General features: G+C 44.7%; 1 protein-coding gene across 1 annotated transcript in view; it reads right to left on the reverse strand.

Moving 5' to 3' along the window:
* Window positions 1-26464, reverse strand: part of IL23R (interleukin 23 receptor) — a 38247-nt gene extending 11783 nt beyond the window's left edge. Inside the window, exons 1-10 of the mRNA XM_048862373.2 lie at window positions 26340-26464; window positions 19390-19491; window positions 16962-17258; window positions 15193-15316; window positions 12743-12903; window positions 11917-12062; window positions 10278-10437; window positions 3751-3833; window positions 2085-2301; window positions 941-1138 (exon numbers count right to left, since the gene is read on the reverse strand). Coding sequence (XP_048718330.2) covers window positions 941-1138; window positions 2085-2301; window positions 3751-3833; window positions 10278-10437; window positions 11917-12062; window positions 12743-12903; window positions 15193-15316; window positions 16962-17258; window positions 19390-19447 — 1444 coding nt within the window. The 5' untranslated portion in view covers window positions 19448-19491; window positions 26340-26464. The remainder of the gene's footprint in view (window positions 1-940; window positions 1139-2084; window positions 2302-3750; window positions 3834-10277; window positions 10438-11916; window positions 12063-12742; window positions 12904-15192; window positions 15317-16961; window positions 17259-19389; window positions 19492-26339) is intronic.
* Window positions 26465-27024: the final 560 nt, after the last annotated feature.

Genomic DNA, 27024 nt, shown 5'->3' on the forward strand with positions numbered 1-27024 from the left:
TTCACCAAGACTATGCTGACTGATTTTAGGGGAGTACATATGTCAATGATCACATGGAAATGTGGGGACCAGGAACACTTTGCTGGCAGGATCTGCATTCAACACAATGGAGAGACAAGATGGGTGAGGTAATATCTTTTTTATTGGACCAACAGAAGTTGATGATGGTAAAAGAGACACGCTTTTGAGCTACATAGGGCTCTTCTTCTGAAGCTCGTCTCTTTCACCAATAGAAGTTGGTCCAATAAAAGACATTACTTCACCTACCTTGTCTCTCTCTCTCTCTCTTTCTCTTTCTCTCTCTCTCTCTCTCTCTCATATCCTGGGATCAAGATGGCTACAACAACACTGCATTCAGCAAAATGGGACACATACCAAAATGGGACACAATCCTTATTTTGCCGGATGCTCGACCTCAGTGGGAATTTTGCCTGAGAAACGCCTGCAGGTTTTGTCCCCTACAATTGTTCAGTAACAATAACCTCAGAAGACAGTTGTTGCCTCACATATTACCACCTCCTCTCCTGTCCTTTCACTTTTTATAGACACATTTCCATATATACCACTCTTCGTTGCCCACGTATGACTTCATTCCTTCCCACAATCTAGCCAAGTTTCATGTCTTACTGCTTCTTTGTCTTCTCCCTCTTTGTGACTTGGTCCATCCTTTCACAGAGCATCCTACATTTAGAACAGCCTCCCAATTAATTTCCCCAACCTCTTTCAGACCACGTAACTCTTCCTCCTGCCTATCTGCTACAAACATATACCTGCTCTCCTTTATCATATTTGTACTGTTAAAAGTACCAGAGAGCTGGGGCTCAATTTAAATTTACACTTCCTTTGTTTTCTTTTGTTGTATTTTGAGCTACAAGGCCTTGTGTACATCTATAGCACTACAGAGAAAGTAGATAGCAAAAAGATTGTTACCATATCTTACCCGCTATATATGTAAATGTATCCTGGCTGGGGACTTTCTTCCATAAAAAATCCTGTTGCTGATTATGCTGAGCTGCAGAAATCCATTCAACTATGAACCACAGAACTGATCTTCCAATGTATTTAGGCAGTTCCCATTTGACAGAGATTCCTCTGTTGTCATCATGGCTAATCTGCATGTTGATGGGGGATAGGAAATCTGCAAACGAGGTAGGAGGAGTGATATGACTAAGATGGGCCGGATCCTTCCAGTCATAGGAAGGCCCATTAAATGGCTCATTCTGCACAGGGAAACTGCCTATGCTCTGAAATAGTTTAAGAACTGATCTTGAAATGAGAGAGAGATTTTACACATACATGGAGCATTTTATATATTAAAGGCCCATTGTCGAGTTTATCGCACCTTCTCTCTCTGAAAATCTGTATCTATTGCTTTTTACAAGAAATACCTCTGATTCTTCTAACAGAGAGACTCAAGAACAATCTGAATTTTCCACTTTATTTACCTAATGCACTTTTTATTTAGTTATTTTCACTACATAACCCCTTTCACTTGCAGTGTCTGTGGGACTTTCCCTCGTTGCTGAGTGCAAGAAACATTTTAGAAAACAGGAAAATGTGGTTGTGGAAAACCACAGTCATTGGCCTGGGGAATCTGAGGCAGATGTAGACCCTGAAACTACTTCTAATTCCCTGTTATTTTGTTTGTTTTAAATGATGAGATGTAAAGGTGAAACTTGCCTTTATGGGAAATGAAAGGGGTTATTTTCACTAAGGTCCTGTGTATTTAAGGAAAATGCCCATGTTCTAAGACTGCTTTCAAGACCTAATTAAGCAGCACAGTTGTGTCAGCTGGAGCCAGCCAATACAGACAGCCCAAAACTTATTTTTAAACCTCTTGTTGAACATTGTCAGAGGGGAACATTTGAAATATATGGCTGCTTTTTGTCTCCAGGTCACACAGTCTGGCGTCTTCTGGAGAGCACTAAGTTCATTTACAAAAAGGAGTGGGTGGTAGCAGAATTTCCAGAGGGTTTTCTCCAATTTAAAGCAATAAACAGAAGATTCCTTCTCCCCCCCCGCCCCCCCGTTCTGACAAAATCAGATTTCAGTTAAAGCCAATGATGAAGTGTGCATAATCTTACCGTTAAAATTACTGTGCTCTTGGGTCACTGTTATACTGGCTGGCATGGAACTTCCCTTTGAATTATATGCAGTCACATGGATGGTACGCATTGCTGGGGAAACCAGAACTTTGCATTTGGTGTCTGATGTGTTACATAAGTTAATCAATTCTCCCTGGCTTTCATGGAACACAGTGTAACCCAGAATTCTTCCTCTGGCATCTTTTGGAGCAAGAGGCTGAAAACAATGGAAAATAAATGCCCTTATAGAACAGTGTGTTATTTGCTGCCACTGGGGATTACATTCCTCAGTTCACCATCCCCACGCATAGTGCTCCGCATGAAATTGTAACTATGTGCCAAAAGTATTGTTAATTGACAAAGGATCTCAAAGGACTGGAGTGAGATTCATCAACATAGCATGCAGAATACTCCGGAACAATTTCCTCTAAAGGAATAGACACAAACAAATTTTGCCTTAAGTTTCTACAGGCATGTCATTGTCTTTGTTCTCTTTCTTCCCTTGAACAAACTGGCTGGTTACTGCTTATACAAGGAAACCATCACTTTTCCTTGTATCTTTGAACTCCCATATAACCAGGATGTGGAACACTCACCGATGAGCTCTAATTTTGCTCGGCAGTAGAGCCACAAAACTAAAATCTCTTCCTTCCCCTTCTCCCTGAGCCCACAACTCTGCAGGGGAGACACCCTCACCCCCCCCCATCCCCCTTATGTGGTATCAGGATCCAGGGGTATATCTCCTCCCTCCACCAGGTGGGCTTGGGAGAAAGATGCAAAGACCAGCCAGCCAGAGGGGCAGAAACAGCCAAAGCAGGGACCTTTGTCCTTTTTGGAAAACTTTCTACAGTTTTGACAGGACTTCTCTGCTCTTTCGTGACTGGCTGCTTACTCCAGCCATCCCCCTCTCCCTCCTTCATAGGGTATGTCTACACTGCAATTAGACATCCACAGCTCAGCTGGCCCATGCCGGCTGGCTTGGGCTTGGGCTGCAGGGATGTTTCATTGCAGTGTCGGCTTCTGGGCTCAGGGTGCGGCCTGGGCTCTAGGACCCTGTGGGTCTACACTGCAATGAAACAGCCCCGCAGCCCGAGCTAGCTGGCAGTGTAGACGTACCAATGGTCTCTCTTCATCCTAGCTTCACTCCTCTTACCTTCTTCTCCCTCTCCCTGTCCACCAGTGTCCCCTCTCCCTTCTACTCAGCTGATATCCTAACCCTCCTTCCCCAGAAAAGTAGTGGCACTAACATGCTGTTTGCTGCCATCACACTGTTCCTGCTGCTGACGTATTCTGCCCCTACCCCACCCTGTGTCTCTTTTGTCTACTTAGATTGTAAGGTCTTCAGGACAGGGGCTGTTTTTTTTTGTTCTGCGTCCATACAGCACCTAGGGAAACAGGGTCCTGGCCCACGACTGGGGCTCCTAGATGCTACAGTAATACAGTAATAATAAATGGTGTTTTAGAATCCCATAGACGTATTGGAGCATGAGCTTTCATGGGTGAATACCCAGAAGTGGGTATTCACCCACGGAAGCTTATGCTCCAATACGTCTGTTAGTCTATAAGGTGCCACAGGACTCTCTGCCGCTTTTACAGATCCAGACTAACACGGCTACCCCTCTGGTGCTTAGAATCCCATGTGGCTTGAAAAAGAAAATGGCATTACCTTTATCAAGACTGTGACTTCTCGGCTACCGTTCATGTATACTGGACCCATAACCCTCCACACATCCAGGATTTTAGAAGGTGCTGCATTCAAAGGAAGTACAGTAACTGAATCAGTGATTTCTGGTATTAACATTTAAATGAACAAGGTAATGGCCATGATTTGGTATGTGACTTAGTTCAGTTTTAAAATCAAATGAAATGGCATCAGCAAGTATTTTCAAAGCACCCCCTTGGGGGCATTCTGAGACACAGGCTCTGGCAGATATGTTTCTATAATCTTTCTAATAATAATTAAGAACTGAGCTGCCTTTAGTTTAGCTCCTTAAGACAGCAGGGAAGGAGTTGATGATGCCTGGTCTCAGGGACCTGCTGGTACACAGCATGTCTCTCACTGCCTTTCGGGCACCGTGTGAGCCCTATTTGTAACTGTGACCCGCTGGGGTCCACTCCCTTGTTTGTGTGGCTTTTTGTACCGTCTACCTGACTCCCCCACCCTGTCTGTATGAGTTGGAAATTGTCCTCTTCTATTGGTAGATAGTTCCCATGAGAATCCCAGGGTTTTCCTCTGAACTATATTTAGTGCCTTACCCAAACATCAGTGAATCTGATTTGGCTGACTTTTCAATTGAAGTTTTGTGGTTTGGTTTCATTGTTTGGTACTTATAGATGCTTTGTGATGGGCCCCCTACCAATGGATGATTCATGGAGTTTAAGGCCAGAAGGGACCATTAGATCTGCATCACAAGCCATATTTCACCCATTTACCATTGCATTAAGATAACTTGCCCAATAACTTGTGTTTGGCTAACTCCTATCTTTCAGAAAGGCATCCAGTCTTGATCTGAAGACACCAATAGATGAGGAATCCCCTTGGTAGTTTTTTCTAGTGATTAATCACCGTCATTGTTAAAAATCTGTGCCTAATTTCTAATTTGAAGTTGTCTGACTTCAATTTCCCACCATTGGTTCTTGTTTTGCCTTTCTCCCCTAAATTAAAGTATTTTCTCCTTGTTAAAGTATGTTGTCATCACAAAGTACTTGTACACTGTAATCAAGTCACTTCTCACTCTTTTTGGTAAGCTAAACAGTTTGAGATTTCCAGACCTTGCATCATTTCTGTGGCTCTCTTCTATATCCTCTCCAATTTTTCAACATCCTGGTTAAAATGTGGACACCAGAACTGTACACAATATTCCAGTACCAGACTCACCAATGCCATATACAGAGGTAAAATTGCCTCCTTACGCTTACTCATACTTAGAGATCCAAGGATCACATTAGCCCTTTTCGCCATGTTATCACACTGGGAGCTCATGTTCAGTTGTTTTGTCCCCTAAATCCTTCTCAGAGTCACTGCTTTCTAGGATACAGCCCCCCCATTCGGTAAGTGCGGCCTACATTCCTCGTTCCCAGATGTGTATTGTAACTTTGCATTTGACTACCTTAAAATGCATTTTCTTTGAATGGGCCTGTGATGGGGTGTTTACCCCACACAGAACTGGAAGGTGTTCAGATGGCCAGGAAGGCCAATTAACTCCACAGACTACACCTGTAGGAGGAGCCAGAGAGCAGGGGATTGACTGGGAACAGACGCAGGGAAGGAATAGGTGGGACTTCCATAAAGCCAAGGTGCATAAAACAGAAGGGGGAACCGGAGGGAAGGAGTCTCCAGTCACTCCCTGGGAGAAGGAAGGTGTATCTGGGGCTAGAGACAAGTAGCTTAGTTACTCCCTGGGAAGAGGGCTGTGGCGTGGCAAGCCCAGAGCAGGGGGAGAGCCAGAGAGGGAGGCAAGGCTCAGGGGAAAGAGCAGTGAGGTATGGGGTAGGTCAAACCTTGGCTGCTGATGAGAAGGCCCCTGAGCCAGGACGTGGAGTAGAGGGCGGACCTGGGTCCCCCTACCAGCCACTGACAAAGTGGCACCAGTGGGGCAGTGAGGAGGAAGAGAGCCTGAGCCAATTTGCCAAGAGGGACTTTGATACTCTGGAAGGTGGGAACGTGTATGGTGACCCAGCCAGAGGGCTGAGTCACAAAGAGGAGGCTAATATCAGAAGGGTAGCCGTGTTAGTCTGTACCCACAAAAACAACGAGGAGTCGGGTGGCACCTTAAAGACTAACAGATTTATTTGGGCATAAGCTTTCGTGGGTAAAAAACCACTTCTTCAGATGCATGGAGTGAAAATTACAGATACAGGCATAGATATACTGGCACATGAAGAAGCGGGAGTTACCTTACAAGTGGAGAACCAGTGATAAGAAGGCCAATTCAGTCAGGCTGGATGTGGTTTGCTCCCAATAACTGATGTGGAGGTGTCAATACCAAGAGAGGGAAAATTGCTTTTGTAGTGATCCAGCCACTCCCAGTCCCTATTCAAGCCCAAATTAATGGTGTAAAGTTTGCAAATGAATTGTAGCTCTGCAGTTCCTCTTTGAAGTCTGTTTTTGAAGTTTTTGTTGTTGAAGGATGGCTACTTTTAAATCTGTTATTGAATGTCCAGGGAGATTGAAGTGTTCTCCCACTGGCTTTTGTATGTTACCATTCCTGATGTCTGATTTGTATACATTTATTCTTTTACGTAGAGACTGTCTGGTTTGGTCAATGTACATAGCAGGGGGGTATTGCTGGCACATGATGGCATATATCACATTAGTAGATGTGCAGGTGAATGAGCCCTTGATGGTGTGGTTGGGTCCTATGATGGTGTCACTCAAGTAGATATGGGGACAGAGTAGGCAATGGAGTTTGTTGCAGGGATTGGTTCCTGGGTTAGTGTTTCTGTGGTGTGGTGTGTAGTTGCTGGTGAGTATTTGCTTCAGGTTGGGGGGCTGTCTGTAAACAAGGACTGGCCTGCCTCCCCAGGTCTGTGAGAGTGAGGGATCATTTTCCAGGATAGGTTGTAGATTGTTGATGATGTGCTGGAGAGGTTTTAGCTGGGGGCTGCACATGATGACCAGTGGTCTTCTGTTATTTTCCTTTTGGGCCTGTCCTGTAGTAGGTGATTTCTGGGTACCCGTCTCGCTCTGTCAATTGGTTTCCTCACTTCCCCAGGTGGGTATTGTAGTTCTAAGAATGCTTAATAAAGATCTTGTAGGTGTTTGTCTCTGACTGAGGGATTGGAGCAAATCTGGCTGTCTGGCTATTTGGACTCTCTCCTCAGACCCTACGCTACCAGCACTCCTAGCTATCTTCGTTGACTTCCTAAGGAAACTACAATGCCTTGGTGATCTTCCTGAAAACACCATCCTGGCCACCATGGATGTAGAAGCTCTTTACACCAATATTCCACACAAGGATGGACTACAAGCCATCAGGAATAGTATCCCTGATGAGGCCACAGCACACCTGGTGGCTGAGCTTTGTAACTTTCTCCTTACCCACAACCATTTCAGATTTGGGGACAACTTATACCTTCAAGTCAGTGGCACTGCTATGGGTACCCGCATGGCCCCATAGCATGCCAACATTTTTATGGCTGACTTAGAACAATGCTTCCTCAGCTCTCGTCCCCTAGTGCCCCTCCTCTACTTGCACTACATTGATGACATTTTCATCATATGGACCCACAGAAAGGAGAATTCCAGCTGGCCACCCCACCATCAACCTCAGCTTGGACCAGCCAACACAAGAGATCTACTTCCTGGACACTACAGTGCAAATAAGTGATGGTCACATAAACACCACCCCATTCCTGAAACCTACTGACCACTATTCTTATCTACATGCCTCCAGCTTCCATCCAGGACACATCACACGATCCATTGTCTATAGCCAAGCCCTAAGATACAACTGCATTTGCTCCAAGAATGTCACAGAACACCTGATGTGGCCAAAGTGGAGGTGGGTGGAGCTCAGGAGAAAGCAGAGGCTGCCGGAACATTAGAACCTTCTCTCTCAAAGGGGAGATGGGATATTTTGTGAGGCATCTGGTGGTTGTGAGAAAGCCATTTCCCATTGAGTAGGGTCCCTATGTGAAGGGGAGTTGAAGGAAATTAATACAAAGCCCACCCCCTGCAGAGGAATGTATGTAAATGCAAATGTAACCAACAACCCTGTGACTGCGTTATTAAAACAGAATCTCAAATGCCCCGATCAACAGGGGTAGAGGCAGAGCAGGCATCACACCAGTGTGTGGGGCTGGAATCAGGACGGTTCCAGGAAGAGTTGAGACGTCTGCTCCTATAACAGTTGGTGATACATCACCTCTAGATGGAAGCAGAAATCAACCAGCAAGCTTTCTGGCTACTGACAATGCCAGACCCAGAATTAGCCAGCAGAGGGCACCAGCAAAACACTGCTGCGAGACCACTTCTTTCCTAGATGTGCTGTTAACTCCATTTGCCCATCAATTTGTGGGGCGTTTGCTTATGCTAACATGTGGAAAGTTACTGGGGTGTGTTTGCAGGATAGGGGGGGTTAATTTATAATTCTGTTCAGAATCAAGTGGCACTCTGCACGACAGCAGAGCACATAGAATGACTGAATAATCCAACTCGGCATAAGAATAGGATCAAATTAATTATGCGGTTGATATACCAGGAAATAGCCTCTGTTGTACTTTCAAAGATGAGGCACGCTGCAAACATAGTGCCTTTATGACCAGTGTGTGAGTTCTACCATGGTTCATCTATCCTCCCTGGATGGAAGTACTCATGGTATCTTTGAAAAACTATATCCAGTAATGAGATGCTAATCAGGGGCCTGATCCAAAGCCTAATTAAGTAAATGGAAAGGTTCCCTTTGACGGCAGTGGCTTTGGCTCAAGCTTTGGATGGTGCTGCTGTATCATTCCTGCATGTGCCATGGGTGGGAGGCAGTGATCTAAGGAAAGGTGTCACAGTGCATTGGCTAGGGCTGATGCCAGCTGCATTAGAGCAGAGGCAGAATGGGTACAGCAATTATTTTACTAGCTCAGTTTAAAACACAGGACAGTAACTAGCACTGATACTCTGTGCACATATCAATGCCTTTCATGTGAAGATCTTTATATACGTTAAGGCTCATAATGACCCTATGAGGTAGATGAGTATTGTACCCATCTAGCAGGTATGTACACTGAGGCGCAGAGAGGTTTAAATGATTGCCTAAGTCATTGTCAAAGCCAGGAACACAATTGTGATATCCTGACTCCAAATCTCCTACTTTAACTATTAGAGATGCTGTCTCCTTTGACTGATGTTGTTTGTAGTGTTGTCGAAGCCATGTTGGCCCCAGGATATTAGAGACAAAGTGGATGAGGTAAAATCTTGTGTTGGAGAAAGAGGCAAGTTTTTGAGTTACAAATGACCTGAAGAAGAGCGCTGTGTAGCTCAAAAGCTTGTCTCTTTCACCAACAGAAGTTGGCCCAATACAAGATATTACCTCGCCCACCTTGTGTCTCCATTGACTGAGTCATTTAAAAAATGGCACTAACTATTCTAATGACATCTATCCTGATTGGTTAAATGTCAGAAAAGGTTAAAGCCCAAAGATTACAAAAAGTCAATCTCTTCTTTGCAGATACACTTGTATTTGTATTTTTGCGCGTGTGTTTGAATCCCAGGTGCAAACCTGGGTACTTGCATCTCTAGCTACTTAACTACAGCTGTGAAAAGGGAGGTTGCACCTCAGCCCTTCTTAAAAAATGTACCCTTTATGCTTTCAAGTGGGAAATGATGTGTCACATGCCATCATAAATATCTTTACAGTGGGCCTTTATTCCCCTGTAGCTTGCCAACCAGGAGGAATGGGAAGTGTTTGTAGCAAGAGAGATTGTCACACAGGGCATGGCTTAAGTGACTATTTTTTTACATTTAGTCTGATTAGAAAATCAAATGCTACATTCCTGTTTTACATGGTAAGGGACAAACCCTGGTTTCTTTGTTGGATTAAGGTGGAAGAAGATGTAAGGAGCATTCTTTATCACCACCTTAGCACAGAGACAGGATTTCTCATCAGTGATTAAGAGCATTAAGAGGTGGGCCCAGCTAACATTCCCATTCCTTACACCCTGGCCCAAAGGGACTCTGATGAGCCAGCAGAGGTCTGGAATGGCTAGACTTCCAGCTGGCATGCGCTGACCAGTGAATCTGAACATAAGAATGGTCATACTGGGTCAGACCAAAGGTCCATCTAACCCAGTATCCTGTCTTCCAACAGTGGCCAATGCCAGGTGCCTCAGAGGGAATGAACAGAGCAGGTAATCATCAAGTGATCCACCCCCATATCACCCATTCCTAGCTTCTGGCAAATAGAGGCTGGGAACACCATCCCTGCCCATCCTGGCTAATAGCCATTGATGGACCTGTCCTCCATGAATTTATCTAGTTCTTTTTTGAACCCTGCTGCTCCAGTAAGGTACACCTGACAGTCCACTGATTCCTCCATGTTCCAATAGCAGGGTAACTGGAAGCCTGCACCATTCCACTCCCTTTGACAATTGCCCCAAACAAGGGGGTGATCTCATTCAAAGTTTTTAAAAAATGAGAAAAAGTGATGCATGACAGCAAGAGATGGAGAAATCCTCTTGTAAGCCTGGGTGTGAACTCACCTGCTTCTGGGGTTGTGTAAATAAAGGGCTCACTCCATCCACTCCAATAGCTTTTGGCAAGAATTAATCGGCATCTCACTTGAAACTCATACTCTGTGTTCGACTCCAGGCTGTAGTCTGTGTGTGGCCCTCTTGTCACATTTATGTCCCATTCTTTCATCTAAAATTGACAAACAATATAACTTTCCAAGCTGTACTAACTAGCCTCATGAAATTAGACATTCTTTCAGAAACATGTCCTGGCACCTATTAATGATGTTATAACAATCCCCGCCCAAGTGGCCTAGCCCTGAGGGAGTAGGCCCCAGCCTCCCTAGAGTGCCTAGGAGTGCAGGATCAATGTGGGCACTGCACCGTGCCTTAGCCTAGAGCTGTGTTCATGGCCAGCTCCCCATACCAATGTGGAGGGGGGCGTGGCCATGGCCCTCTGTCCTCCTTATCTGTTCTGGCTGGGTTTGCACCTCTGGGGGTGTCAGGAAGAAGCAGTGCTCCCCCAAATGGAGGGATTGGGATTGTGCCCCGTCCCTCTGGCAGGGTGTGAGGGGTGGATAAAATTCTCCACATACACCCTGGCCCTTTTGCACGGTCAATCAGAGGCGGGGCACAATAGAGACCTAACAAGCTGATGTTAAACTGACCTACAAAAGCAGTCTCATCTCTTAGGGATCTTCTACATGGGACATTATACCAGTATGATGGTGTGAATTTAATCTGCAATAGTTATTCTGGTATAATTCCCCTGGCAGACACTCTTATTCTGGTATGAGTGGCTTTTCTAGCTCAGTTGGTCATTTTGGAAGTGATTTAAATTAAACTGTAACACTGGGAAATATCTTGAATATTGCGTTAATTTTCCTTTGCTTAGTATAGGGTTTATCTAAAGAATTCTGCAAGTACAGAGGTAAATTAATTTGAGTTACAAAGCAATGCAAATCTGCACGTGGCAGTGAGTGGGTGTTACTGAATAGTTCAGTTGGAGCCTCTCCCTTCCAAATTACCTGTTTGAATCCAGCCTAAATTACAAATGCCCTAATGTAGTTAGTAATCTCATGGCTGTTTGAGAGTGTATGTGAAGCGACGAGGTGGTCTCAGTCCAGGTGTGAGTGGACAAGTCCACACACAAAACCAACATCACTAATTGACTCCTGGTAGGAGTTGCAGTGGAAAATCTTAGAGTACCCCTCAGAAGAGGTGTCTCTAGGTTAGGTTTGATGCACACAAACAGGATAGTGCAAAGAAGCTTTCACCATCCTGCCACTGCTGTACCTGTCTGAATAAACAGAAGACTTCAGTCTCCAGGATTAGTAGCTTTGCACCTTTTACAAGTACTTAGTTAATTTTAAAATGTTTTAAAAACAACCCCTCCAAATACCCTTGTTGTTATGATGCTATTATGTCCGTAAGGAGGATATGCAATCGCTTGCAAATCCTTGTTTCATAGACGTTCTCCTCTCCATATTTGAATACAGCAAATGACTGCATGGAAAAACGCCAGAGAATTGGTATCAATAATCTAGCCCAGCAATCTTTCACGCAGGGCCCAATCCTGCTCCCACTGAACGTAGTGGGAGTTTTGCCATTGATGTCAATGGGAACAGCAGCAGGCCCATGTTATGAAGTTGAAAAAGGGTTGCCTCACATGCCAAGTTTGGTCTGCCAGTGCTTTGTATCTCTCTTCACAATATACGTTCTCCATGGATGTTTGCTTTTTCCAGTGGAGCATGGTTTTCGGTGCTGAGCTGTCTGTAGTTTCAACATTTGTGACAACAGGTGTAGCTGGTATCACTAGAAGAGAGACAAAAGAATGGTGAATCTATTCTGAGCCCATGAAGAAAACGGTGCCAGTCTATCACTGTTAGGCTCTGCTATAATGATTTTTTAATACTTTACTACAGAGGAGATCTGTTTTCTCCTGGGAGAAATAGATCTTGATTTTTCAGTTTAACCTGCTAAAAAGCCCAGTCAGAGAAAAATCTCTGGACAATTTCACTGTCAGTTAAAGATAACTTTCCATTAATCAGTTTTATACTTTCATTAATGTACACTGGGAATTTAAAGTTGGAACTAATAGACAGGCAGTATGAGACTTGCTGTAATTGAAACGTACTACCAAATCACAGGCATTGTGAGCCTCAACGTCAAAGTACTTTACTCAAATCCAGCACATCGCAAAAAACTAAGGAGAGAGCATACTGACCAGTGAAAGAATATTGATGGAAAATACTACAGACCAACTTGAGAAGAACAAATAAGAGAGGGCCATAAGACAGTGTATCAAAATGTACATCAGCAGCTGGTTCCCTAATGTTAAACAGCACTCTATCAATTTATCACCGATGCGCTCAGAAATCTTCAGTACTGCACATCCATCTAGATGTAGATTTTATCACTTTGTTTAGGGTTTATTTTAGTTCATACATATTACAACCTGCTTTCAAAGCCATTACTGAGATACCACATGTTACCTAAATCCTCAAGGTTAACTTGCAGATGATCCGAATGTGCTGTGCCTAGGTCGTTTTTGGCTTGGACCCAAATAGAATACAGTTTGCCTCCTTGTAATTTGCTCAATGAAACGTTGAGCGCTGCATTTGAAGGAAATGCTTTCTCCTCCTCTGTCTGTAAACTAAAAAAGCAAAAAGCACCGGGGTAAATTCCGGGCCCCATTCAAGTCAATGGGAATTTTGTCATTGACTTCAATGAAGCAAGGATAGAGACAGCACGAAAGCCCGTTTAAACCAATATAATTTAAAAACAAAAATCCGCGAGAATGGGGATGGTAGGGCCACCACATTATTACAACGGTTTTGTCAGTCTTATCTCCTGCTGCAAATGCAGCCCAGCAGCTCATTTAAGATCAGTGGTATGATAATAAATTGATCCTCCTGCACTGTGGCAGTCTCCTACATTCCTGAACAATCCCCAGTTGGTCACCCAGACCAAATAGGACGACTGTCAGGCTAGTGATGCCACCTTTTTCCTTAGCAATATGTACCATTGCCAAATTGATACTGTTGTAGTAGCCTCTTTTCCTACTACTTCATTGCATCATAACCCCATTATTTCTCATTTTGCCATCCATGTCCAGAATTCTAAACAAAAGGAAAGACAGTGATTTCTCATTCACTGGATACTTTTTTGTGAATCTTTGTACTGACAGTGTTGTTTTTTCTGAATAAAATAGAACCTGGTGTATTTAGTTTTCATGGATCTACTTAGAAAGGTCCAAATTGACAGGTGAGAGCTAAGCAATGAGGAAGAATTCTGCAGTAAACACTACAGTATTTTAGCATTTATTTAAATTGTTGCTTTACTGTCTCAAGACATTGTGGTAGATTATAGCATCTCAAGACCTCTTACAGGGCTGGTTAAACAACTTGATACGACCTCTGGACAGTGGGTCCTTACTGACAAATAGAAACATATACATGCCATACATTTGAGGGTGGGAGCTTTACTCTATATTTCCTTCCTTTTCCACCCCACCCTTCTGTTTCTGACTTGCCTATTTCTCACTTTCCAATCCACAGTCTTTTGATTAATCTGCGGGAAGTCAGTTTTCTCTCTGCTGTTAAGTTTCATGAGTATGTGTACGCTATCGAAAGAGGATGGAACTCTAGAGGGCTGGGTTCAATTCCTGGCTCTGCCACAAACTTCCTGTGTGACCTAAGGCAAGTTACTTAAACTCTCTGTGTCTCATCTGTAAAATGGGGATATTATTTTCCTTTTCATCCTTTATCTGTCTTGTCTGTTTAGATTGTAAGGTCTTTGGGGCAGGAAACTATCTCTTGCTATGTGCATGTCTACACTATAATTGGAGGTGTGATTAAAGCTAGAATGAGTATGCCTACCCAAGCTGTAATCTAGCTAGCACAGCTAAAAATAGCAGTGAAGACACAGTGGCATGGACCCCAGAGCCGGCTGTACAAGCCTGCCTGGAACTCTGGGTACGTACCAGTAATGCTAGCCTGCAACGCTGACTGTGTCACCGTGTCTTCACGGCTCTTATTACCTTTGCTAGCTAGAGTAAAGATACAGTGCAGATGTCTGCACCAGAGCTGCAATTGCCCCTCCGATTTCAGTGTAGCTATACTGTGTTTGTACAATCCCTAGCACAATGGGGCCCTGATCTTGTTGGGAAGGCTAAGTGTTACAGATAATTAATGCTGTCTAGCACCTCCCAACAGAGCACGGGGCCCTTTTCTCCCACTGCCACTATTCCAGTTTTACAGAGGGGTAAGTCCATGGAGTTCTACGAGCATGAGATACGTCGGCATACAAGTAACATAACACAGTGATGGCTCAGGCCCATTGAGTAGAAAGCTGGCTTTTGTTTTACATTCTCGGTTTAGGTTTGACTAGAAACACATGCTCAACTATGAGCCAAATAGCACTGATTAGACAAGTAATTACAACACTGAGCAGAAACCTAGGTCTTAAAAGATTTAAATCCTAAACACCACCTCATTTGCGTTAAGTGAGAGCTAGCCATATACACAAGGCAGTTCACCTGAAGAGATCTGTAAGGTGGTGTTCTAGAAAGTGTAACTAGGACACTCTGTCTTTCCAGTCATCAAAACTAGAACATTTATATAATCGTGCTTGGTTTGTGGCTGCTGTTACGCTGACCACATACGATTAGACCGCATAGTCATACTGGTACTTCAGGTTACAAGAGCTCCCCAGTCTTAACCATTGCCCCCAATTAACCTAGTTTGTTCTGCTGTTTTCTTTCCATACCATTAGCACCTTTACCACAAAGCACACTAGCAAGTGAGAGAATCAGTGAGAGCCTCTTGCTTTTATTCCTTTGAAACACTCAGAGCTACATTCTAAGCCCTGCAGAGAGCCCTCTACTTCAATTGTTCTTGGTTTTCAACTAAACATGGCAAGAAGCTGTCCAGGCAGGACTTACCTCTTCAGGAAGAGAATGTAATTAGTACTTAGGTAGGTGTACTTCCCTGCATCCCAAGCACAAGTGAGGTGGTCTGAATGTTCATAAATGACACAAGTTAAATTGGTCGGACTGTCCGGTGGATCTACAAAGATAGATTATATGCAAATGTACGTCAGTTAGGTAGTTAATGGGCAGCTCATCCAATGACTGGACATTTAGACATTTGAAACTGTAATGTCCAATAGAACCTAAACATAGGGCTCTATATCTTTGAACAGAAGTTATGAAGACGTGCTGCATTTTACCCATAATTGTTTGATACCAGAATCAGATGATTGTGTTATTCTGTGCCTTTCCATAGTGGGTTTTAGCTGAAATTTTAAAGTAAACTCCACTAGTATTAATGAAATTAATCTTCCACTGGGCTGGGATGCTGGAACTCATTGTCCTAAGGATGGAGCTTGCAGGCTGCAGGCAGGGCATTCCTGGCACCTATGGGATTCACTCTGCCAGAAACACACTTAAAATGTGAATCTGGGCCTTAGCTGACAGTCCAGATAGTCTTCACTCAGTCTTAAAGCTACAGGCACCAGGGAAACGTAATGTGTTTTCTCCTCTAATTTAGAATGTTAATGAGCCAATTTAAGCCATGTCAGTGTGTGGCCAGATACCACGTGGATGGGCATCTTGGCATTTATTTGTTAGAAAGATTTATCACCTCCGTGGGGTAGATCAGTATTATTTTACAGATAGGTAGAGTGAGAAAGGTAGGCATGAAGGGGCGGGGGACAGCCTGTCAAAAGCTCAGAGGCGGTGGCCAAGGATCTGAAAGCAAAGACTGCTCAAACTCTATTAATCCCAGGCCAGATGTGTGACTTCCAGCACACTCAAGCAGACACTGGTGGTAAATCCAGCTGTACTGCTATCTTACGGCAGCTCTCCTGCCAGCAGAAGCGTTCATGTGGCTGCTGCAATGAGGGGCTCTGGAGTGTGGGGAGGGATTTAATGTTACTCAAAACAGTATTAAACATTTTGCAGCCACGTCTGCATAAAATGCATGGATTTGGAAAGGAAACCATCTCATTCCCAACTCCTTCCACACTCTGGCTGCCCCATCTTCCTCCTCTCAACTCCACATGTCACGGTACCCATACTAGTGATTGTGTAGAAGGAAATAAACTATGGCACATCAGTTTGCCTCTCTGTGCCTCAGTTTTCCTGTATGTAAAATGGGGATAATGGTAGTGACCTCCTAGTAAAGCGCGTTGAAATCTACCACTGAAAAGTGCTGTATAAGAGTTAGGTGGTGGTATAGCCTGGAATGATGCACAAAGTCACTTCTGTTACTTGACTCAGGGAGTTCAATAGCTCCTTGCCATTTGGGCAAGCACATGACAGGACAAGGATAGTTTCAGTGTCACGTCCAGATACCTGTACACTGAATATGCACTGAAGTTGCTACTAATGACGTATATCAGCTGACTTCAGTTACAACATAACTTGCTGGTTAACTACAATATAGGTGTAATTACTAATAAGACCCCAAACCTTTTATTGTTAAATAAATAAAATTAAAAATGTAAGTTTCACTTTTCAACTGGAAAAAATACCCACACTGCTTTTGTGTGATTGAGGGGAGGGGAGGCATCTAAAACTGTAAATCTGAAAATAGCCTGCAACCCCCAAAATACTAACACTGTCTAGGAAGGAATAACAGTTTACACCATCTTAAATGGGATGAAGTAGAATTAGTGGGGAAGCCATCATACACACAGCAAATTACTTACGTCCTGCAGAAAACTGTGTGCCACATACTACCATATTTGCCGCTTTGCTGGGACACTTGGCATAACACAGGACAGTGGAATATGGTTTCCTGAAATCATGAAGCTGAAGTTGCACTGTAGTTTTGTTTATTGTTGTTAATAATTTGTCTTCTATATGAGTTTTATTTAGTATCATGTATAACTTTGCCATTTGACAGTTTACCGTAGAGTGGCAATTTATAGAAATGTTCAAACCCATCTGAATGACTGGAGCTGGCTCTATCCACACGTATCCAGAGCAGCGAACGTTTATGACACCTGTGAAAGCAGAATTGGATTAAAATAAGACTCTGGTTGCCTATTGAAATAGAAGAAGCGAACGTTTCGGTTATGCAGCACATTTGGCTGCACTTCTTTTTGATGAGTCAAATGATTCCAGTGGACGCTGCTTAAAACCAGGCCTTAATGAACGAGGTCAGACCTAAGTCCAACAATTGTCCCTGGTTTCTGCAGTGCTCCAGAGTAGCGTCCTGAGCGGAACTTCTACACCCACTTCAGGTATAGGTTAGACAATGGAGGATGTCTGTTGATTTTAGTTATGAACCTCCCTTGTAAAGCACTTTGAGATCTACTGAGGAAAAGCATTATATAGGATTTAAGTGTTGCTTTTGTTAAAATGAATAAGGCAATCAGTATAATATCCCTTGTATTATTTATTTGGATACTAAGTGTAACCTGTTTTACCCTGCACCTGCAGTTTCAGTTTGCCACAGATTTTTGCACTGAGACTGTGTGAGAAATACATGTTTGAAAACATAAGTGCTCGGGGCTGCGAGCTCCTGCCAGGCAGGGTGGTGGTGTGGCTGGCTCCGGCCGGGTGGCAAGACTGCCTGTCCCGCTACTCTGAGCGGTATGGTAAGGGGGTGGGGAGCAGGGGGTTAGATAAGGGGTAGGAGGTTCCGGGGGGCAGTCAGGGGACAGGGAGCAGGGCGTGGTCGGATGGGGCGGAGGTTCTGGTGGTGGGGGCAGTCAGGGGACGGGGAACAGGGGACGTTGGATAGGTGTGGGAGTCCCGGGGGGCCTGTCAGAGGGCGGGGGTGTGGATAAAGGTCGGGGTGGTTAGGGGCAGGGGGTCCCGGGAGTGCGTGGTCAGGGAACAGCCTTGTCCGGCCCTCCACACAGTTTCGCAACCCCGATATGGCCCTCGGGCCAAAATGTTTGCCCACCCCTGTGCAAAGCTATTGATAGCTAATGAGAGCTTAGAGTTTAGATCACAATGTCATGCTAAGGGGAACATTTCTACAGCAAATCAGTGGCTGTGAAATCCTGGAGTACAGAAGCCCTGCCTTCCAGACCCTCTAAAACAGGGGTCCCCAACGCGGTGCCCGCGGGCGCAATGGCGCCGGGGCAGTTGTGTGCGCCTGCAGGACACCGCGCCACCGAAATGCAAATGGGAAGCAAAGTGCTAGTGAAGATTAGTAAGGATGTCAGAATATGGCTCCATGGCCAGTATTTATCAATGATCATAAACTTAACTGGCAGCACCAATTAGCATGGGGTGGCTTCGCTGCCACCAGGCCTCCATATGAGGCAGCATGTAGCTGACCCAGGAACAGACTGGGAAGCAGATTTTGACTCTAGAGTCAGTCGTATTCCCAGCTCACCCAGCTGTGACAAAGGGGGAGAGGAAAGGTAATATATATGTGATCTATCATACATCCTGTAGTACACTGACTGGTTCATTGTGGGCATGAAGCCAAGGTTCCACCTGTGTGGGAGGGGGGAAACACAGTGACTCGATACTTGCTGTTCTCCCTTCTGCACAGCTCTCACTGGTACAGGTCACGGTGCAGAGATTAAGGGGGTGCCTCATCCCCAATGCCCCCACATTCTCCTGTGAAGGCACATAGAACCTGGCCCTCTGAAATGTCACTGAAATGCAGTAAGAACTCAGATAGGAATCACCTGACTTCACAAATTTCAGATTGTGCTTTAATAATGACTATAGGGAGATAACCTTTTAGAAACAGATCTGAGCTAGAGCAAATACAAGTGGATTAAGGCAGCTCCACGATAGAAGCACAACGGCCCCTTATGATCAGATTACAGCTCTGCACCAGAGATGACAAATTTAGCTTCTGAGTGATATCAGATGTGATCTGTTCTTCCTGGAAAGGCGTGGCTGCCTTGAAACCTCTGACTTCTAAAATGTGCAATAAAACGAGGCATATCTATATGTCTGTAGGTGGCAAACAGCTAATAGAAGGCCCCAAAATAGTTAATATGTTCATTTTATTTCAACTACATTCATTTTATACTTGGCGGTTTATCAGCTCTGTGTTCCGTTATGTTAGCTGAAATGTATTTATTTCTCTAAGACTCAAAACTACACTAACTATTGTTCCTGAATTCAGCACTGAGAAGTGGGGAGATGGAAGACAGACTATACCTCTGTAAATCCAGCTGAAGAGTATGTGGAGCACCACTGCCACCTTAAATCTCACCATGGCCTGATTGATCCGTGGCTGACGTCAGTGGAAAAGCATGGCCTCTGAAAAAATAAAATTAATATTAGACCTTTCTCACACTAAACAATACAATTCTGAGACCAGGTTCTAAGACAAAACAAAACTAATAACAGGAAAGGCCAGTATCAGAACCTATAATACACAAATGTCATTGGTCCTGCTAGTTTCTGGATCTGTACACACTGCTATAGCTCTGGTCCTACCTAACTTCCAGACCTACAGAAGGGCCTAAGGCAATTTTCCAGATCTACAGCAGCAAAAATTGAAAATGTTGGTCACAGTAGGATGAATCCTTAGATGCTGCTAAATACAGTGGACCAAATTCATGACTGGGGCAATTCCATTGAAGTTAATAGGGGTGTGAATTTGGCAAGGCATTGCTTAGAGCTGGTTGAGGAGGCAATATTCAGAGATCTGAGTTCCAGGGCTAGGGTTTGCTAGAGAGGAAAGTATACAGAAGCTATAATGTGGAATCTTATGTCTTTCATGGTGAGTACCTAAAGTAGATATGGCCTGATTTTCAGAAGTGCAGACCACCCACAGCTCCTGTTTTTAACTGGCTCCTTTCTGTCAGTTAGAGAAAAGGAAAATGACTTGCTGTAAGGTGGAGCACTTGGTTAATTTGCCTGCTGGTTATGACTTTGTTTCTCATTTTTCTATTTCTCTTCTTTCTTCTGCTTTGTTTTGAAGATAGATTTTGACTTCTTAAGAAAGATGTCACATCTACCGCAAATTCACTTGAGTACTTTCTAATTAGTACTTTCCTGTGACACTTTCTGGCACGTTCTGATGGTGAAGGGGATTTTTACCCCCAGTAATCTTCAGACACCCACATCCCCTTTGGTAGGGAGACAAAGTGATTTTTACCCCTCCTACTCCTGACCTATTGTGCAGGTGCCATCAGGCTCTAGAAGATTTAGATTAAGCCTCTGAAGTGCCTAGTAATTTTGGGTGTCTCTTGGAGCCCAACTTGAAACACTTTTAAAGTGGGCAAAGGGTGGGTACTCAGCACTTTCTCCAAATCAGGCCCCTTCAAAGTAGTCTCAAAGTTGAGCACCCAAATTCACTAGTCACTTTTGAAAATCTTGGCCTTAAGCCTCACTGCAACCTGATTGCTCTAGATCAGTTTTCCCCACTCTGTAGGCGTGCCTCCCTAGGGGGGCGCGGAAGAATGTTCGGAGGGGTTGCGGTGAGAACTGGGCCAGCCCCTATGGGGGGTGGGAAGGGAGTACCTCCCCAGTCCCGACTTGCGCCCAGTCCCCTCTCCAGCACTCCAGCTCCAGCCCCACCCCCAGTCAAGGTCCTGGTGTCAGGTCCCGGCCCCATCCATGGCCTGGCCCCGGCCTCAGACCCCAGCCTTGGACCCCGGCTGCAACTCTCACTTCTGGCCCTGGCCCCACTCCTGGCTGCAGCTCCATTCCTGGCCACGGCCCCAGCTGCAGGGCCAGCCCTAGCCTCGGCTCCCAATCCTGGACCTGGCTCCCAGAGGGTGCGGATAGATTACATTACGGATAAGGGGAACGTGGCATAAAAAGTTTGGGGACCACTGCTCTAGATGCATCTCTGCCAGCATTTGCAAGGACTTGGAATTTTTGAGCCTTGTAAAGATCTAGAGGTTTGATGTCCAGTCATCCATGGAGGAAGAAATAGACTGGGCCTGGAAATATATCAATGTTCTGAAGAGAGAGGCAATCCACTATGTACATGCATTCTTCTCATGAATTCATGACATGCATGGATTTTGGATAAACTTATTTTCTTGGTAAAGCCATCCAGAGACATCACTTCCTTGTAGGCTGCTGGTACTCACCACTTGAAGAGCTCGAATCTGAGCTTGGTTAGAAACAAAAGGAATAGGTGCAAAAATGTGCTGTACCCCTCTCTGCCCTCAGGGCATCAGAGCTTACACCATGTATTGCTACCTGGCATGGCAGAAATGGGACCGAATCTGGCTCTGAGCTGGGTGTGTTATTCCAGGGATATTCGGTAAACTCAGCACCATCTGGGTGACGTGAAACTTAAGAATGGCAGGAGCCCAGGCTCCATCCTCATTAAGCCCTTCTCTCTCTCTATCCACAGCTACTCCTCGCCCAGTGCTAGTCCCTATCTCCTCTCTTTGGAGCCTAATAGGAAGGCTGATCAGTGGCCTGCAAGCCCTCCCCTCACATTCATTCCAGGTCTTCAAGGGCAAGGTTATCGCCCCTTTACTGTGCGTCTAAAAGGCATGCTGAGTAGAAGCCTCCTTAGCCTGCCCTTTTCAGGGGGTTGTCTGATGAGACAGCTGTCCCCCAATCCTGGGAAGATCTTTTAAGGACAGGGGGTGTTTGGAAGCCTCTCTTCCCTTTATCAGGCAGCAGTGTGGCAGGAAACTTCTGCGTTCGTGGCTCCTGGCTGTAGAGTGACTCTGGGAGTCATCATCAGCAGGAGCAGTTTGCTTCCTACCCCATTTGGGTGATGGAAATGGGTGGCTTCCAGCTCCCTGGAAGACTTTTTTGGTAGGATGGCAAGAAACAGAGAGAGCTACCAGAACACTCTCCTCCCTCCCACCCCTTCACTCCAAGCACAGAAGATGGGGCTAACTGCTGTTACTTTGAAGGCTCCCAGCAGGGAGGGAAGGGGACATTCCCCAAAGTCAAGACAAGAAGGAAGGGGGAATGGAGCTCTTCCCTGGATGATTTCAGACATATGGGGAATCCAGCAGCCTGTTAGGCAGAGGTAGGTGTGTGCCAGGAATGGATTGGAGGGTGAGGGTGGACATACCCCAAAGCTTAGCCCAGGCTCAAACCTTTTTGCAAGCCTGGGTTGAATTTTGGGGGTTGTTGTAATCATTTTTACACAGCCCTAGTTTTCACATGTGTGCTTATGTAACCCACACACTTCCTGGGTGTAGTGTTCTGTCCCATCCAGTGGCAGAGACCACTCAGAGAGAGAGAGAGAGAGAGAGAAAAAATGAGTTTGCTCTACAGCCTTGGCTAATAGCTAGTTGACTTTTAGCTCATGCAGTAGAGGCTCATGCACTATGCTCCGGAAGTCCCCGGTTCGATCCTGCTGACGACCAGGGTCTGTTGAAGTTACATTTCATGAAGCACATTCAATCTTAAACCTGCAGATGAATCTGGGTTAACGTTCATGCATTTATTTGATTGTTGTGTCTGTCTAAATCAGCACAGGCTTGCAAGTCATTTCTTGTCTAGACACACTAGTATCTCTTCTCTAGTTCTGGTGTGGAACCATTCAACTGCACTGAGAGGAACCTGTCTATAATTATGTACCACAATGGACTACCATTTAAAAATTCACTATTTAAATAAAACATTAAACGTTAGCTAAATTACAATAATTCAAAAACAAACTAATGGGTAAAGGGAGAGGATTAAAGGGTCAAAAAGACCAATGGATGGAACATGATTTCTGAGACCGTAATACTTAATGGCAGTAGGAAAAGGACCTAAGGAGATTTAGCCTTGCATCAAACATCTGGAAGCATACAATAGAATAAAAATGGCTCCAAATATCACAACATTCCAGCTAGTAGCAAGCTCATAGAATCAAGGTGCATCTTCCCACAAGAGCAGATCTGCAGAGGAAATATACTTGGAAAGCTCCAGTTACAGATGAATAATCTTCCTTATTAGAAGCAGTGCTAGAGACTTCAATGGGACTATTTACATGCATAAGATTATGCAAGGGGTAGTCAATTATTTTTTGTCAAGGTCCAAATTTCTTGCTCAAGATATAGTCAAGGTCCAGACTCCAAAGAAACGTTTTTCACACCACAACAATCTTTCTCAATTTCCTAATGTTTGCCAGTTATATAGAAAAGAAATCTGATATATTTCATATTTACTGTTTGATAGCCATGAGTTAGGCTTAATTCAGCTGTTAAGAAAAATGTCTTTCTGATAATACAAACATCAGCCTATTACAAAAATCTCTCCCCCCCGCCACCCCTGAAACAATAATGATGATAAGTAAATAAAAGATTTTGCGGTCCGTTCAATAGCATCTGGTGGTCCAGATTTGGCCTACGGTCCACCTATTGACTACCCATATGATGGGAGCTGTAATTGTTTTCCTAGGTCTCTTCCATTTGTAATGCTATTAGATTGGTTTTACCTTCCCCTAACTTGTGCAGGATTAATCGCTCTGGTATTTTTCTCTAGGGCGTCATCCAGCCTAGTTTTAAAAGTCCCAAGCAATGGGTTTTCTACTTTTCTCCTTGAGAGACTAGCTTATTACTCTCAGGAAGTCTTCTCTAATACCCCATCTCAATTTTTCCTTGCTGAACTCGATCCCTTTACACCTAGTTTTAATCCCTCCATACCACCCTGTCCCTGACCATTTTCTCTCTTATGAACCCACAGCCCTCCAGAGAATGCCAGAAATCCACATGATATTTCGCAGTGCTGGACTTTTACATTGAGACCCAAGTTAGATGTAACATGGGTAAAATCAGAGAATTCTTGATTGATGATGCCTCTGAAGGGGCTAGACTATGAAATATCTGGAGCTGGTGAAACTTGGCACAGCCATGCTTATTTTTGATGGGTACACAAGCATGACTGATGGGCAGGGCTGAAACCTCTTCCTGGGATACCACATCTATTTTGGAGGCTATCTGCACATACACATTAGCTACTCAAGCACAACTTTGAGGCACATGAAAGTATGCTGCTGCAGCTGGCTCTCTGAGGGGAGTCAGCAGTGTTTCTATTTTGTGAGGCTATGCATTTGTGGATCTCAGTTCAAAACTGAGCTCTAGGAGATACAGGATTGGCACTAGCTGAAGGTCAATGATCGCTCTACCCTGCTGTTTAAACTGGTACTTAAGGCTATAGAAAAATGATCAAAAGTAGATATTGCCAAATAATATTTTTAAATAATCCCAATGATTTGAAAAAATATATATATTTCCAATGGAAATGGTAATTCTTCAACTGCTGTACATAGTGATCTAGAATACATATCTAGAATGTCTAATGCATAACAAGAATCCTGGTATTTCTCCTTGTATTGCCTTTGCCACAGTGTCCTAAGATTTTCCTCTGTGTTGGAGATGGCAAAAATACTTCATAGTCCCTTTCATCAACTTTCATACTCTCTCTCCTTATCTGATCTGGTACATTTTATTTTAACACCCTGCCAACATCCTGCTACGTTCCTGCAAGTTAAAAGAAACAAATAAAAAACACACATGCTTTGAAAAAGTTCTTCTTTCAGAAGAACTTTCTAACCTCCAGCTGTAACATTTAGATCAGGATTTCAAACAACACCTGATTTGGGAGTTATTCAAATTTACGGTTTTATTCAAATTTATAGGGGCCACTTGCAAACTTTAGAATCAGATGCAGGCTTGGAATTTGAACATCCCAATAATTTAGAAGTATCTGGCGCTGGAGATTCGATCCCATCTCTACTAAGAACTCTGACTACTAAAAACCTCTTAGGGCAGGGGTGGGCACACTTTTTGGCCCGAGGGCCACATTGCAAAACTGTATGGAGGGCCAGGTAGGGAAGGCTGTGCCTCCCCAAACAGCCTGGCCCCCGCCCCCATCAGACCCCTCCCACTTCGTGCCCCCTGACTGCCCCCCTGAGAACCCCCTCCTGCACCTTGTCCTCTGACCTCCCCCTCCTGGGACCCCACCCCCTATCCAACCCCCCCTGCTCCCTGTCTCCTGACTGCCCCGACCCCTATCCACACCCCCGCCCCCTGACAGGGCCCCCGGGACTCCCACACCTATCCAACCCCCCATGTTCCCTGTCCCTTGACCGCCCCCCCCCAGAACCTCCGCCCCATCCAACTGCCCCCGACAGGCCCTCCCAGGACTCCCACACCTATCCAACCACCCCTGTCCCCTGACTGCCCCCCAGGACCCCTCACCCCGGCCCTGGCCCCCTTACTATCTGCTCAGAGCAGCGTGTCTGGCAGCCGTGTCGCCCGGCCCAGAGGGCTGTCCGCGTGGAGGCATGGCTGCGGGTGAGGGGGAACAGCAGGGGAGGGGCCGGGGGCTAGTCTCCCCAGCGGGGAGCTCAAGGGCCAGGCAGGACAGTCCCGTGGGCTGTAGTTTGCCCACCTCTGTCTTAGACCCAGATTTGTAAAAGTATTAGGTGTTGGGGTGCTCAGCATTGCAACACCTAACTGACTTAGGTACCTAAGTCTCATTTTCAAAAGTGATTTAGGTACTTAAGACCCTAAATCCCATTGACTGTCAATTGGATTTTGGCTCCAAACTGTCTGAATCCCTTTTGAAAATGAGACGTAGGCTCCTAAGTCAGTTAGTTGCTGCACTGCTGAATGCTCCAGTGCCTAGATACCTTAGTATACTGACACTGCATTGTAACGTACAGCAGGGGTTCTCAACCTTTGTCTTTCTGAGCTCCCCCCAATATACTATAAAAATTCCACGGCCCATCTGTGCCAGAATAACTCTTTTCTGCATAGAAAAGCCAGGGCTGGCATTAGGGGGTAGGAAGCAGGGCAATTGCCTGGGGCCCACACCACAGGGGCCCCCGAGAAGCTAAGTAGCTCAGGCTTCTGCTTCAGCCCCAGGTGGTGGGACTCAGGGCTCTGGGTTTCAGCCCTGCATGGCAGGGCTTAAGCTTTCTGCCCTGGGCCTGAGTGAGTCTAACACTAGTCCTGCTTGGTGGACCCCCTGAAACCTGCTTGCGGCCCTCCAGGGGACCCCGGACCTCTGGTTGAGAACCACTGACTTACAGCAAATAATCTGGACAAAGCAGTTGTACCGTGTGAAGCATGTTTACAGAAAGCATGAACAAGAAAGCAGTAAAATACTCAAGCCTGCTGCTAGCAGCTTCAGATATAAACAACAAAATCTTATCAAAGTTTTGAGGAGTTTGGTTATTTTTTTACCTTGCCATCTGTCAGGACATTGTTCCATTTCTGTAGTCAGCTCCTTTTTTTCTCTACTCCCTGCTACCTCACAGCATTTTAAAGAGGCTGGGACTAATTCAGAGTTCACTGCTCTAACAGAAACTATCAGCAAAACCCTGACCTACATTACTGATCACTCAAAAATAGCTTATTGTTTCCAGTTTGACAAGTATCTTTGACTCTGAGTCATTCTGTGGGAAAACCCAGCACCCCTTAAAGAAACAGTCTCATTTTTTCTCTCGTGGCTTTTTGGAAAAGTTTATTTTTAAATTATTATTAGTCAGGGTTTTTTTAAAAAACAAACAAACAAACATTCTCAATTTCCTAATGTTTGCCAGTTATATAGAAAAGATAATCTGATATATTTCATATTTACTGTTTGATAGCAATGAGTTAGGCTTAATTCAGCTGTTAAGAAAAATGTCTTTCTGATAATACAAACATCAACCTATTACAAAAATCTCTCCCCCACCCCCAAAATGCTCCAGCTTTCAGCTGCATCAAATTTAATCACATTCTATTTCTGCCCCTATTTCCAGGCAGCTTATGTGTGAAATGTACAGAAATGTTCCTAATATTTACCTTACAGCATTCCACCAGTCACATCCCTCCATCCCAAACTGCTGCCCTTCTCACTTATTTCCTAAACTGAATTTATTACAGA

The sequence above is a fragment of the Caretta caretta genome, chromosome 8 (assembly GCF_965140235.1).
Source record: "Caretta caretta isolate rCarCar2 chromosome 8, rCarCar1.hap1, whole genome shotgun sequence".
NCBI lineage: Eukaryota > Metazoa > Chordata > Testudines > Cheloniidae > Caretta > Caretta caretta.